General features: G+C 43.6%; 1 protein-coding gene across 1 annotated transcript; it reads right to left on the minus strand.

Moving 5' to 3' along the window:
- Positions 1 to 650: 650 nt before the first annotated feature.
- On the minus strand, positions 651 to 12,791 carry LOC139343652 (myosin heavy chain, fast skeletal muscle-like). Its single transcript, XM_070981404.1, has 39 exons — positions 12,591 to 12,791; positions 12,192 to 12,335; positions 11,959 to 12,115; positions 11,421 to 11,448; positions 11,200 to 11,311; positions 11,033 to 11,125; positions 10,875 to 10,938; positions 10,691 to 10,789; positions 10,507 to 10,610; positions 10,287 to 10,425; positions 10,091 to 10,209; positions 9,317 to 9,466; positions 9,060 to 9,230; positions 8,667 to 8,976; positions 8,446 to 8,534; positions 8,148 to 8,235; positions 7,908 to 8,025; positions 7,676 to 7,799; positions 7,410 to 7,546; positions 7,072 to 7,327; positions 6,736 to 6,978; positions 6,380 to 6,556; positions 6,153 to 6,298; positions 5,974 to 6,064; positions 5,487 to 5,876; positions 5,284 to 5,410; positions 5,085 to 5,203; positions 4,809 to 5,005; positions 4,002 to 4,185; positions 3,753 to 3,918; positions 3,557 to 3,681; positions 3,157 to 3,465; positions 2,558 to 2,761; positions 2,354 to 2,479; positions 2,097 to 2,267; positions 1,424 to 1,528; positions 1,237 to 1,332; positions 1,018 to 1,152; positions 651 to 790 (listed from the first exon to the last, which is right to left on the minus strand). The coding sequence occupies exons 1-39, from the start codon at positions 12,789 to 12,791 to the stop codon at positions 749 to 751; spliced, it is 5,856 nt and encodes a 1,951-aa protein (XP_070837505.1). The 3' UTR covers positions 651 to 748.
- Positions 12,792 to 13,013: the final 222 nt, after the last annotated feature.

Raw genomic sequence — 13,013 nt, forward strand, 5'->3', positions numbered from 1 at the left:
GCTGAATGTAGAGGAAGCACAGACAAATTAAAAAACAGGACAAATTAATTTTACAAACATTTATTATTGTTCTAAAACTAACAGCAAAGACAAAATGATCGAATGAAGATGAAATCGTGCCGAAGGCTCTTGTGATCTCATGGCTGTCGAATATTGATGAGTAACTCTGAGGAATATTCAACACCTGAGTGTAGAAGAAGATCAATTAAAAAAGCTTTTAGAGGACTCAGCTGCGCATCTGATCAGTTTTTTTTTATTGTGTTTTAATATTTCATTCGGCCAAACAAAGTTCCTGTTAATCAGTTTAAAGAGCAAACGGTGACTCAGTGAACCTGGTTCTTCTGTGGCCCCTGAGGCTCTCGGGCCCTCAGGCAGCTGCAGGTTTTATAAACCAGCCTTCCTAAAACATAATGAATATACTACATTTGTGTGGAGAATAATTAAAATACTTGCTTTTTATTTTCATTTTTTCACCAATTAAAATCAGTATTATTAAACCATTTATCTTCACTATTTGGAGGCATAAATATTGTAGCTACAGTTCACCTGTTACACACTTCTCAAAAACGCAGATTTATCACGTTATTCAATACGTATGGATGACTGTTAACTCATTTGATGGATGATTGTTTAATTTACTTTATTTGCTGCTACGAGTCAACATGCTGTGATGTTAATATGATGTGATTAAACTCTTCGTCAAACATTTCTGTCATGCACGTTTGAGTCCACTGGTGTTCAGAGAGACTTAAAGTCCAACGTTCAGGGACTCGCTCTGTCCTTCCTGTCCCTGCAAAACAAACACATCGATGCAAAAACACTGTTTGTGCACACAGAATTAACAAAAAGGCCTCAAACATACAATCAAGATAAAAATATTATAATCATTACTGAAAAAACAACTTTTGCATATTTTTGCACTAAAAACTCTGATTACTGACTGTTTGATGACTAGTTTTTAACTCGTTAAGGTAACATTTAGCATCTCTTGTCCACATAGTAGAAGCCACTCGGTACCTTCGTCCCTATCTCGCGGCTCTTGGCTCTCATCTTGTTGGCCAGGGATTCGGCCACATCAGCCCTCTCCTCCGCCTCCTCCAGCTCATGTTGAGCCTTCCTGAATCGGGCCATGTGCATGTTGGACTGCTCCTCCTGGAAATCAACCAGAAAGCGTATCTGTGATCTGAACCGTCACTGGATCTCTGAGCAGGTTTCTGCTGGCAGTGATTCACTCACGGCTTCTTCAGCGTGACGCTTGTAGGCCTTCATCTTGTTCTGGAGCTTGTCCACCAAATCCTGCAGCCGGACGTTGTTTTTCTTGTCTTCCTCAGACTGAAAGAAGCAGAAACTGTCAGTCGAGCAAACTGATGGATTCTTGGATGATTCAGTTGATTCCAACCAAAAACAGCTGCTGTCGCTCGACCTGATAGCTGAGCTCTTTGACCTTCCTCTCGTATTTACGGACTCCTTTGATGGCCTCTGTGGATCGTTTCTGCTCAGCTTCCAGCTCGTTTTCCAGTTCACGGACCTGCACACATGAGCATAGCTCCCTTTTGACCTTCAGTAGACGGACATGTGGCAGTACTGCAGTCAGTACGTCCTGTTTATTTTAGCTACTTGTTAAATTTAATGGTATCCTGATCCAAACAGCTGCTTCCAGCTTGTGGCTCACAACAGCTGATGAGAAATCGACTGAATTTTCTTTGTTGTACAATGTTTTTAACAGTTTTTTTTTCACCATCTCTTAGAAACATTTCTGCCAGCTGTCACAATGTTGGCGCTGACACGTGGATAAATGTGCTACTCATTTGTTTTTGTATTTATATGCGGCGCAACTACATCTAAATTCTGTCCACATATCAGCTCTGAGCCAGAAAAAACATTACATTTAAATAAATAAATAAATGTATTTGAATGAGATTAATTTACATAACTCAGGAATAAAAAGTCCTGAATTGATTGAGCTCCTCTCCATCATCATTACTGCCAAACATCATGTCTATTTTAGTGCAAACTCCAAATTTAAAAACATTTCCCATCACTATCTTCAGTCTATCCTGATGGTTGATGTGGGTATCTGTGGTGAGCAGACGCACTCTAGCCTCCAGTTTCTGAAGCTGCTTCTTTCCACCCTTCATGGCCAAGTTTTCGGCCTCGTCTAAGCGGTGCTGCAGGTCCTTCACTGTGACCTCCAGGTTCTTCTTCATCCTCTCCAGGTGAGCGCTGGTGTCCTGCTCCTTCCTCAGCTCTTCAGCCATCATGGCAGCCTAGAGGTACCACAACAGGAGTACTGATCTTTTAAGGTCCATCAGCTGTGGGTTACCAAAATAAGAGCCCTGTAAGAGCAGCTTACATCCGTAATGGCTTTCTTGGCCTTTTCCTCTGCATTCCTGGCCTCTTGGACAGCTTCCTCTATCTCACCGTGAAGCTGAGTCACATCCGCCTCAAGCTTCTTCTTAGTGTTTAGAAGACTGGTGTTCTGCCAGAGACAAAAAGAGCATGACTCCTGCAAATCAAGAGGGTTTGTTCAATCCATTGACTCTGGCAAACAACCTACCTGAGAGTGCAGAAGACCTGCACGCTCGCTGGCGTCAACCAGCTCCTGCTCGGCCATTTTGCGGCTCCGCTCCGTCTGCTCCACCACTGCTCGAAGCTCCTCGACCTCAGCCTGCATCAGGGCTGCTCTGCGCTCCATCATGGCCACCTGCTCCTTCATATCGTCCTGCCCTCTTGTTGAGTCATCCAGGTGGATTTGGGCATCCTAAAAATGCATTTACAGTTTTTAAAGCCAAAACACAAAATGCTTGCTACACTGTGAGGACTCGACAGGCTGTTATGCTTCATTAAGCTAGTTTTCGGTTGCCATGCTAGCTCGTCTACTGTAAGCTAATAATTTTGTAAAACACAGTAAAGCTGTCAATCAACCTGCTCGTTTCTATAGCAGGTGATTTCATCAGATTTTCTAATGCTAAAACATAGAGTAACAGCAGCAAGTACAGAGGAGGTGTAAAGTCAGTCATTTCAAACATTAGCTAAAATTAGCCACCATAAGCTACTGGTCACATCTAGCCAACTAAGGCTGCAGCAGCTAATTTTGAGTTGAGACATGCTCTTTCTTCTTTCAGTGACTCTGACTTTAGCACTGCATTGCTGTACCTTGAGTTGCCCCTGTATGTTCCTCAGCTGTTTCTGGGACTCGGCCGCCTGCCTGTTGGCGTGGCTCAGCTGGATCTCCATCTCGTTGAGGTCGCCCTCCATCTTTTTCTTCACCCTCAGGGCATCGTTCCTGCTCCGGACCTCAGCATCCAGGGTGGCCTGCATTGACTCCATCACTCTCTGGTGGTTCCTCTTCAGCTGGTCGATCTCCTCGTCTTTCTCTGCAGCTTTTCTGTCAACTTCAGCTTTAATCTGGTTGAGCTCCATCTGGACACGAAGGATCTTAGACTCCTCTTGTTCCAGGGAGCCCTAAAAAGCAGTTTTGGTTACTTAGACCAATGCTGCACGCTGTGTTTTCACTGAAGACATATTTGTTGGCTGTGTTTGTTATTGGTTGTACCTCAGCTTCCTCCAGTGATGTCTGCATGTCATACTTGTCTGCCTCCATCTGCTTCTTCATCTTCTCCAGTTCATGAATCGTCTTCCCGCTCTCCCCAAGTTGTTCCGTCATATCTGAGATCTCCTCTGGAACGACAGACACATCATGAAATCACTGATCTGTGATCTGCAGCTTCTCTCAATAAGATTTCACTCACGTTGCAGGTTTTTATTTTCCCTTTTCATGGTCTCCAAGTGATCCAGAGCTTCTTCGTAGGAGTTCTTCAGTTTGAAAAGCTCCGTGCTCAGAGATCGAGACTCTTTCTGAGCACTTTCAAGCTCTGCCTGGGACTCCTCGTACTTCTGCTTCCACTCAGCTAGAATCTGAATTCATCCAAAACAGTAGTTAGTAATAACTCACGATGTAATGTAAAGAAACTGATGTGGTATTAAGGTTAAGAAGCCACCTTGTCAAAGTTTCTCTGCTTCTTGTCGAGGGTGGCGGCTAAGCTGTTGGACCGTTCCACATCAACCATGAGATCCTCCATCTCGTTTTGAAGCCGCTGTTTGGTTTTCTCCAGCGAGGCACACTTTGAATTCACGGCTTCGATTTGTTCTTCAGCCTCTTGGAGACGCTGGGCGAGCTTTTTCCTGTCAGAGGGGGATTATTAAGAAAAGCTATTAAGAATCTAGTCAGAAGTAGCAACTAATAAAGCAGCTATCAACGTTTCTGGAAAGCAATTCTTTGGAATTTACTAATAATTATTACATGTAAATAATATTACTGTTCTCTCAGTTAAGACTTTAATTAGTTGTGTTGAGTTTAAAAGCAGTTGTTGAATTCCAGAAAACTCAAATAGTCAGTCATTATTCATCTATTATGGGAACTTTATCATATTTTTGTATGTGGCTGTGCACTGACTACAAGACTGTAGGATTGTAATTAATTAACCGGACCAAATAAACACAGTCTTTATTTTCCTGAACATTATTGAAACTTTACAACTTCCTCAGACACAAATATGATGACGGAATTATGGACCGGCAATATAAGATGTGGCATTGAAATCAGTATGAAAAAGCAGAGGAGAAAAGGCTCCTGAAGTTCTGATAACTAATATATATTCAATCTAATGTTAATAAAGAAAAAAAATTAATAAATAAAATGGACTGTTGTTTACTCTCCATCATATTAGACACTGTTTGATGTCTAATATTTTTACCTGCAGCCACCGTTAGCCTGATCTATGGGTCTTATCTCAGCGTATAATTACTTTGCCTCCTCGAGCTCCTCGGTGCGTTGGATGGCATCAGTCTCATATTTGTTCCTCCACAAAGCCACTTCAGTGTTTGCTTTTGACAAACAGCGCTGCAGCTCAGCTTTGGCCTCCTGCTCCTCCTCAAACTGCTCACGAATGAGATCGCAGTCGTGACGGGCTGATTGCAAACTGTGAGCCAAGGCGTTCTTCGCCTGTTGAGGAGGACAAGATAAGGAGCTTTGTGAGATAAAAGTAAATTAAAAAAGTGATTGTTTGCAAGCCTTTGATTACCTTCGTTTCCTCCTCGATCAGCCGTTTTAACTCGTCAACTTGTGTTGTGAATCCTTGTTTTCCTCTCGTCAGCTGGGTAATGAGACTTTCTCTCTCTTCCATTTGTCGGGAAAATTCAGCTACCAGGAGCAGAAGATAAAACATATTTGAATTAAAACTGTGACTTTAAGGATTTCAGTAAAAGGAGGAAAATAATTACCATTCTCAGTCTGAAAACGGGCTGTCTGGTTGGTGAGATCATTAATTTGCCGCATGTTTTCATCATTCTTGGTCTTTAGCTCCATCAGCTGATCCTCAAGTGAGCGGCAGGTCTTCTCCAGGTTGACCTACAAGTATGAAAAGGCAACACAAATTCAAGCAGTCCCTCCTGCTGAAATCAGACTCCAGATTTAAAAATCTCACCTTGGCTTTTGCGACCGTTTCCATATTAATGGCCAAATCGTCGACCTCCATCTTCAGCTCGCTCTTTTCCTTTTCCAGCTTCTGCTTGATTCTCTGGAGGTTGTCGATCTGCTCTCCCAGCTCGGCCATGCTGTCCGCCTGCTTCTTGCGCAGCGCGGCGGTCGTGGCCTCGTGGTGCAGCGTGGACTCCTCCAGGTCTCGCCGCAGTTTGAGGAACTCAGCTTCGCGCTTCTTGTTGATCTCGATCTGGGCGCCGGTGGCTCCTCCGGCCTCCTCCAGCCTCTCGCTGATCTCCTCGATCTCCCTGGAGAGGTCGGACCGCTGCTTCTCAATCTTTGCCCGGACGGCACGTTCGGCCTCGACTTCTTCCTCCAGTTCTTCAATACGAGCCTTTAAAAAAAAAAAAAAAAAAACGTAGACCACGTCATGAGGGCATGATCGGTTGTTACAGGCCGATTAATATATAATTTAATCTGAGGTTTATTACTTGGAGCTCCTTCATCTTCTTTTGAAGCTGGTTGTTAATCGTTTGCTCGTCAGCTATTTTGCTGAGGAGCTGGTTGTTTTCAAATTCTTTTCTGCAAGGACAAGAAGAAACATGACGACAGTTGAAAGACAGATTTACCTTCCTCACACATGATTTACGTGATCAGAGCAGGAGCTTACTTCTTAATCTTCTCCTCAGACTGTTGTTTGTCATTTTCTAGGTCCATCAGGCACTCTTGGGTAAGTTTCAGATCCCCCTCGAGCTTCCTCTTGGCTCGTTCCAGGTCCATGCGGATCTTCTTTTCTTGCTCCAGTGAACCCTCAAGCTTGACAGCAAATTACACAAAGTTAATTGAGTTGTCAATTAACGACAGTGTCTCGGTGGATTATTGTCGACAGCAACTCACATCATCCACTTGCTGCTCGAGCTTCGACTTGGCTTTGGTCAGAGAGTTGACTTTGTCTTCCTCAGCCTGAAGATCATCCAGTGCCTGCTGATGAGCCTCTTGAAGGGCTCTCTTCTCCTTGGTCAGTTTGCCAATGTTCTCATCCTGACCCGACAGCTCCTCCATTAGGTTTTTAACCTGCGACAGGTGGTACACATACACGCCAATATGATCTAATTGCAGAAAATATGCTGCTTGATCAGGAAGAATATGAAACAAGATAGGCTTTTGACCTCTAAATAATTATAAGGCACCAGAAACATTCAGCAGGAGATGAGTGGAGGCACCGGCCAAACAGTCCAGGAGGAATCACAGACCTTGTTTTCTGTGGCATGTTTCTCCTTCTCCACTTTAGCCAGGGTTATCTCCAGGTCATCAATGTCTTTTTTGAGCTCAGAGCATTCGTCTTCGAGCTTCCGCTTCTTGGCGGTCAACTCGGCGGTCACTTCCTCCTCATCCTCCAGCCTCTCAGTCACCTCTTTGAGTTTGGCCTCCAGCTGGATTTTGCTCTTGATCAAGCCTTCACATCTCTCCTCTGCATCGCAAAGGTTTTCCGAGTCCTGAGAAAACCACAGAGGGAACAACACTAATGCATGATCACTTGCACAGTGACTGGACTGAGATCAGTGACCTTCGTTTGGTGTGATACTCACAGCTTGTACTTGCAGGAGGAGGTTATTCTTCTCCTGCAAAAGAGAAACCATTTTCTCTTCAACCTCCTTTCTCTTGGCCTCTGACTTTGCCAGATCCTCCTTACATTTGACGAAGTCTTCCTTCATTGTCGCCATCTCCTTTTCGGTCTCTGCGCTCTTTAGAAGTGGCTTTATTTTAAAGAACAGCTTCATCCACGGCCAGTGTTTCACATTCATGAATGAGCGCAAGTTATATTGCAGAATCCAGACACAGTCCCTGGAAGGAATACAGCAACAGTTTTCAGTCTGTCTGGTACTGGTTTCTCATTGTAGAGCAGCCTTTTTGGTGCTGATCTTACTTTTGTGCGATTAATTTGGAGAATTCCTTTCTCATGAGATACCCACGACACAGCGCCTGAGTCTGGGTCACGAGAGAAGCGAGTTTTTCATCTCGCAGCTCCTCCAGAGTGCCAAGTAAGCCAGCTTTGAAGAAGACCTGCAATAATATAGTGGTACAGCGGTAATGCGGCATCCAGTTTGTTCAAATTAATCAATCTGTTGCTTGTAAAGGCTGAAGTCTACACCGCTTTGGGAACTTGACCCTGTGAGGCAGTCGGACATGTACCTTTGTAGAGCCGAATCTGTACTGTGTGTGGTCAATGTCAATCGAACCAAGAAGCTTCTCAGAAGCTTTCTTTCCATCAATAAACTGTCCCTCAGGGATGGCGCTGGCATTTAGGATTCTGTATCTGTCCACAGTAGGATAAAAACAGATTATTACAAACTGGAATAGTTTGGATGAAAGGATGAGTATTAGCTTTCTTGCGTAGTTCTTTGAGGTAGGAATCAATGCTGACCTCTGCTTGAAGTCGGCATAAAGAATCCTGCTGGGGAATCCCTTCCTACAGATCCTGATACCCTCCAGCACGCCGTTACAGCGCAGCTGGTGAATGACCAGGTGATTGTCCATGATACCTACAGTGAAGTCAACAAGAACTGACTGGCAACAGACACTAAGAGGATGTTTCACCATCATGTGCATCAATAACAGCCTTTGTGTTTGGAGATACACGGTTCTTTTTTTCTTAAATTTGTACCTGGTGTTTTAATCTCATTTGGAATCAGGCAACGCACAAAGTGAGGATGGGTGCTCCTCAAGTTGGTCATTAGTTTTCCGAGATTTTCCTGCAGGAGATCAACCATTGAGAGTGTGAAACACAGAGAAGCGTTGCCAACAGGGCTACATACAAATCCTGCCTCCTTTAAATCCAGTTAACTGTTATTACATGATTGATGGAGCTTATTAGAAGCAAAGCTGCACTGAACTGTGTGGAGGCACCATCTTTGAGGGATCAATGAAGATCATATCTAAATGAATTATTATCACTTCTATACCCTGAAAACTGCAGACACCGTCTGAAACGAGCCACCCTTCTTCTTTGCTCCTTTCTTTCCACCTTTGCCACCTCCATCACCACCTGATTCTACAAAGCAGAAACAGAAAGAGTATTCAACATTTTTCAAGGTATGAAGTCCTGTAGATGTTGGGGGTCTTTTGATCAATCATTCTGTCGTCTGTTTGATGTTATTTGTTCCAAAGCTTTGTAATATTTTACCTGCTTCAGCACCAGAAAATGAAGCGTACAAGAAAGCCAGCAACTTCATCGCTGACTTCTGGTAAAGCTGCACCACAGACTCGTTCAGAGGGTCTTTGTTCTTCTCCAGCCAGCCAGAGATGTTGTAGTCCACAGTGCCGGCGTAGTGCACCAGAGTGAAGTGAGCCTCAGGTTTGCCTTTGACAACCTTTGGCTTTTGGAAAGCATTATTTTTTCCAAGATGCTGGTCGTAGAGTTTGTTCTTAAAAGAAGTGTCAGAGGCCTTGGGGAACATACACTCCTCTTCAAGGATGGAGAAGATGCCCATTGGCTGTTGAATGTATCACAGACATACATCATATGTGGTGCCTAAAATGAGGTGTAATACATGCTGATTGAGTAGATTAATCTTACCTTTTCAATGAGCTCAATGCAGGCGGCCAAATCCATGCCAAAGTCAATGAACTCCCAGTCAATTCCCTCTTTCTTGTATTCCTCTTGCTCTAGTACAAACATGTGATGGTTGAAAAACTGCTGCAGCTTCTCGTTGGTGAAGTTAATGCAGAGTTGCTCCATGCTGTTGAACTGTGACAAGGATTAACCATTAACTTATAACACATCAAGCATGACTGCAGGAAATCATCACCACTGGCTGCAGACTCCAAACTCACATCAAATATTTCAAACCCAGCGATGTCCAACACTCCGATGAAGAACTGCCGTGGCTGCTTTGTGTCCAGCATCTCATTGATTCGGATGACCATCCATAAGAACATCTTCTCATACACAGACTTGGCCAGTGCACTGACTGCATTGGTGACCTGATCGGGAGATTTTGAAGATCACCAACAGAAAAGACAGATTTTTATACCAACAGCGCTATTAAACGTTATAATGTGGCTGACAGATGTCCCAGCTGGACGTGGTTTGGAGTGGGTACTTTTTTCACCTGCCCACTATCAGGGTACCATTACGTTACCCTCTGTTGTTGTTAAGTTTCACCACTAGATGTCACGGTTGTTATTTTGCACTAGCTGTAGATTAAGGTTGTATAGTTATAACGAAACAGAATACTTGATGTTTGGTGATTAACGTTAGCTATTTTTAGCCGTTAGTCTGTTCACTATTACATAGCAAAGTGTTCAAAGATGATTGGGCATGAGGGAGCTACCACGGTAATAAACACTCCATTAAGAATAGAGCTTTCCACTGATCGGGCACAGGAAGTGACAATATTTTGGTTAATTTGGACTTGGACACCAGAGTAATTAAGATGAACCGTACGTTCACTGACACAGCTTTAGCGTCAAACTAACAAGTTGGCAGCCTGACTTCAGAAAGAACCTTTGTATGGCTGGTGCAAAAGACCACTCCGCCTTACTTTGCTTCACCTTCTGCATTATGTTGTTATCGTGCATCACTGTTGGTTAAATCTGTCACAGTACCTGGGGGACTGTCTGGCCCTTGGTGACGTACTCATTGCCCACTTTCACTCTGGGGTAGCAAAGGCCTTTCAACAAGTCGGCGGAGTTCAGACCCATGAGGAAAGCGACTTTGTCCGCCACTGTGAGATAAACATGAAATAGGTGTTAACAACATCTACACGTCGTCATTGATAAAGACTTGAGTGAGAAGTCCCACCCTCTGTGCCGTCGGGCTCCGCCTGCTCCTCCCGCTGCTTCTGCTTGAACTTCATGTTCCCATAATGCATCACAGCTCCAGTCAGCTTGTAGATGGAGACTTTTTCTTCATTGGTGAAGCCCAAGACATCAGTGGCAGTCTGTCACATTAGATTCAGTGTTAGCAGAAGCCAATAAAATGTATGGGTATGCCTGGAAGTGATAGACTAGAGATCACTCACATCTGTGGCCAACAGCTCTTCCTTGTCGTCGATGCTGGCCACAGTGATCTGCCCCTGACTTATCATGGGGAAGTCATATGGGTTTGTCGAAATGAGAAGCATTTCTGAAGAGATGAACATAAAGAATCACTTATTTTCTGAATTTATCCTTCAAAATCTGCAAGATGTAATGTCCTCACCGTACCTATAAGCTCTGGTTTGTGGCCAGTCATGATCTGATAGAAGATGTGGTAGCTCCTCTCTTCAGAGAGCTGGAATGTCACCCTCGACTTCTCCAGCAAATCTGCGTTGAATTATAATGACTTTATAATTATTTGTCAATTCTAAGTACACATATCATGAATTTTAATATGGAAAAACAAACTTACAGGTTTCAATATCAGCAGAAGCCAGTTTTCCTGTGGTTCCAAAGTGAATCCTGATGAATTTACCCTATGAAATAGAAAATCCTCTGTGAAGATCATTTTGGGGGCTATAAAATAAGCGACTCTTGTTCAGAGATCTCATTTTGAGAGCTCAGACTTACAAATCTTGAGGAGTTATCATTCCTCACAGTCTTGGCGTTCCCAAAAGCCTCCAGCAAAGGGTTCGCTGAGATGATTTGATCCTCCAGAGTCCCCTGGAAAACAGAGCCGGCTTCAGACTGTTTCTGTGGGGGCTTTTTTCTGGGCTCATATCTTGTTGAGGGATTACCTGCATTTTGCCAGATGTGTGCTCTTTCTTGTCGCCACCAGCCACCGCGATTGTCGCAAAGTACTGGATGACACGCTTGGTGTTGACAGTCTTCCCTGCACCAGATTCTCCGCTGTGAACACAGAAAAAAGAGACCTGAAGAAAAGCAAAAGAGTCACACTGTCTGTTTGTTATTGACTGAATTATAAGATTTCTGTTTACTGATATGCAACATGACTCACGTAATCAGGACAGACTGGTTCTCACGATCTGTTAGTGACAAAAATATGAACAAGCTTCAGCTACACAGGATCCTTCATGAACGTCACATTTTCCAACAAAGTTACAGCAGGTTTGGATTTTCACCTCATTTTCACCTCAGAGGTTTGAACCACTTTCATGCCAAAATATTTGTATCTAATTGCAAATATATAAATATTTGCAAATGTATAAATATTTGCAATTAGAAAATCCTGCTTTGACATGAATGCAGCAGTCACAATAATCTAATGAGATTAGAGAGAAGAGGACAACAGTCACAGGGGACCCTTTACTGCACTTTGAATACCTAAGTAAAATCAGCAGGACTTTTACTTGCAACTGTGCATTTTTATAGTGTAGTACAAATACTTTTACTTAAGTAAAGGATTGGACTACTTCCTCCACCGCTGTATCTGGCCAATATATCATATTGAAGACAACATCTTGTTCAAAGAAATGCATCAGTTCAAGGTTCTACAATCCTGTGAGAGGCTGAAATATCTTCATGCTCTTTCGTACCTGTAAGCATATTTTGATATGCGTTATCAGAGACAGAGAAAATATGTGGGGGGGCCTCCATTCGCTTTTTCCCTCTGTAGGCCACCACGACCTGGGGGTCATACACCGGCAGCCACTTGTAGGGGTTCACAGTGACACAGAAGAGTCCAGAGTAGGTCTGCAGATGAGAACATAAAGCAAGTGAGAATCATTCAGACAAGCAGAGAGACGAACACGTCGCTCTCGTTACTTACATAAATCATCCAGGCAGCATAACGATCTTTGAGGTTAAACAGCACGGAGGGCTCATTGAGGTGGGTCATCATGGCCATGTCCTCAATCTTGTCGTACTTCGGGGGATTCATGGGATGGCAATCTTCATCTTTGACTGTTACAGTCTGGAGAATAAAGTGAGAAGATGAAAATATATTGATGGCAGAAAGTAGCTCATTCTTGCTGCAGAACAAACCTGACTGAGCAACAAGGAAAGGAAAATATCACTGAAGAGCAGCTAGAATACAAACATAATGTTAAAAGTTGATAAAATGTTGGTGTCTTTAAACAAATCAAGGACCAAACCAGGTGAGGCTTTAAGACACATCTCAGTGTTTTTGCATGTTGTCATTCAGGGTACTGCAAACAGAAACATTTACCTCATCAGCTGCCGTCTTCACGGTGACTCGGCCACCTTCTCTGTTCTGGATGACACCTTTGATGTACAGCTCCTTGGCATCAGGAACAAAGCAGGCGGTCCTGGCATCAAACGGTCGGTTCTGAGCCTCCACTCTCTCTTTCTCAGGCTTGCGGAGAAAGATGGCCGCCGGCCCATACTGGGCCATCTCGGCATCACCCATGTTTGTATCTGAGGATAACAGCAAGAAAGTGAGGCACAATTATGTGCAATTTAACAAAAACTTCAAAGATACGTATGATATATTTTATGTCACTCACCAGGTTTACACGCCCTCGTAGAATTGAATCAGAGGTTCTGCAGGTCAAACACACAAACACAGTGAGAGCCACCAATGCTGACAGATGCCAGAAGGGAAAATGATGGATCTTACCAACGCTGAGCC

Source organism: Chaetodon trifascialis, chromosome 15, assembly GCF_039877785.1.
Source record: "Chaetodon trifascialis isolate fChaTrf1 chromosome 15, fChaTrf1.hap1, whole genome shotgun sequence".
Lineage (NCBI taxonomy): Eukaryota > Metazoa > Chordata > Actinopteri > Chaetodontiformes > Chaetodontidae > Chaetodon > Chaetodon trifascialis.

What these genes read in the sequence shown, in the direction of transcription:
- LOC139343652 (XM_070981404.1), bottom strand. Translation starts at nt 12,791, where the DNA reads ATGGGTGATGCCGAGATGGCCCAGTATGGGCCGGCGGCCATCTTTCTC. An exon ending in TCTGAGGAGAAGATTAAGAA is followed by an intron (nt 6,065 to 6,152) that starts GTAAGCTCCTGC and finishes TTGTCCTTGCAG; the next exon opens with AAAAGAATTTGAAAACAACC. An exon ending in GGAAAATAAAAACCTGCAAC is followed by an intron (nt 3,682 to 3,752) that starts GTGAGTGAAATC and finishes CTGTCGTTCCAG; the next exon opens with AGGAGATCTCAGATATGACG.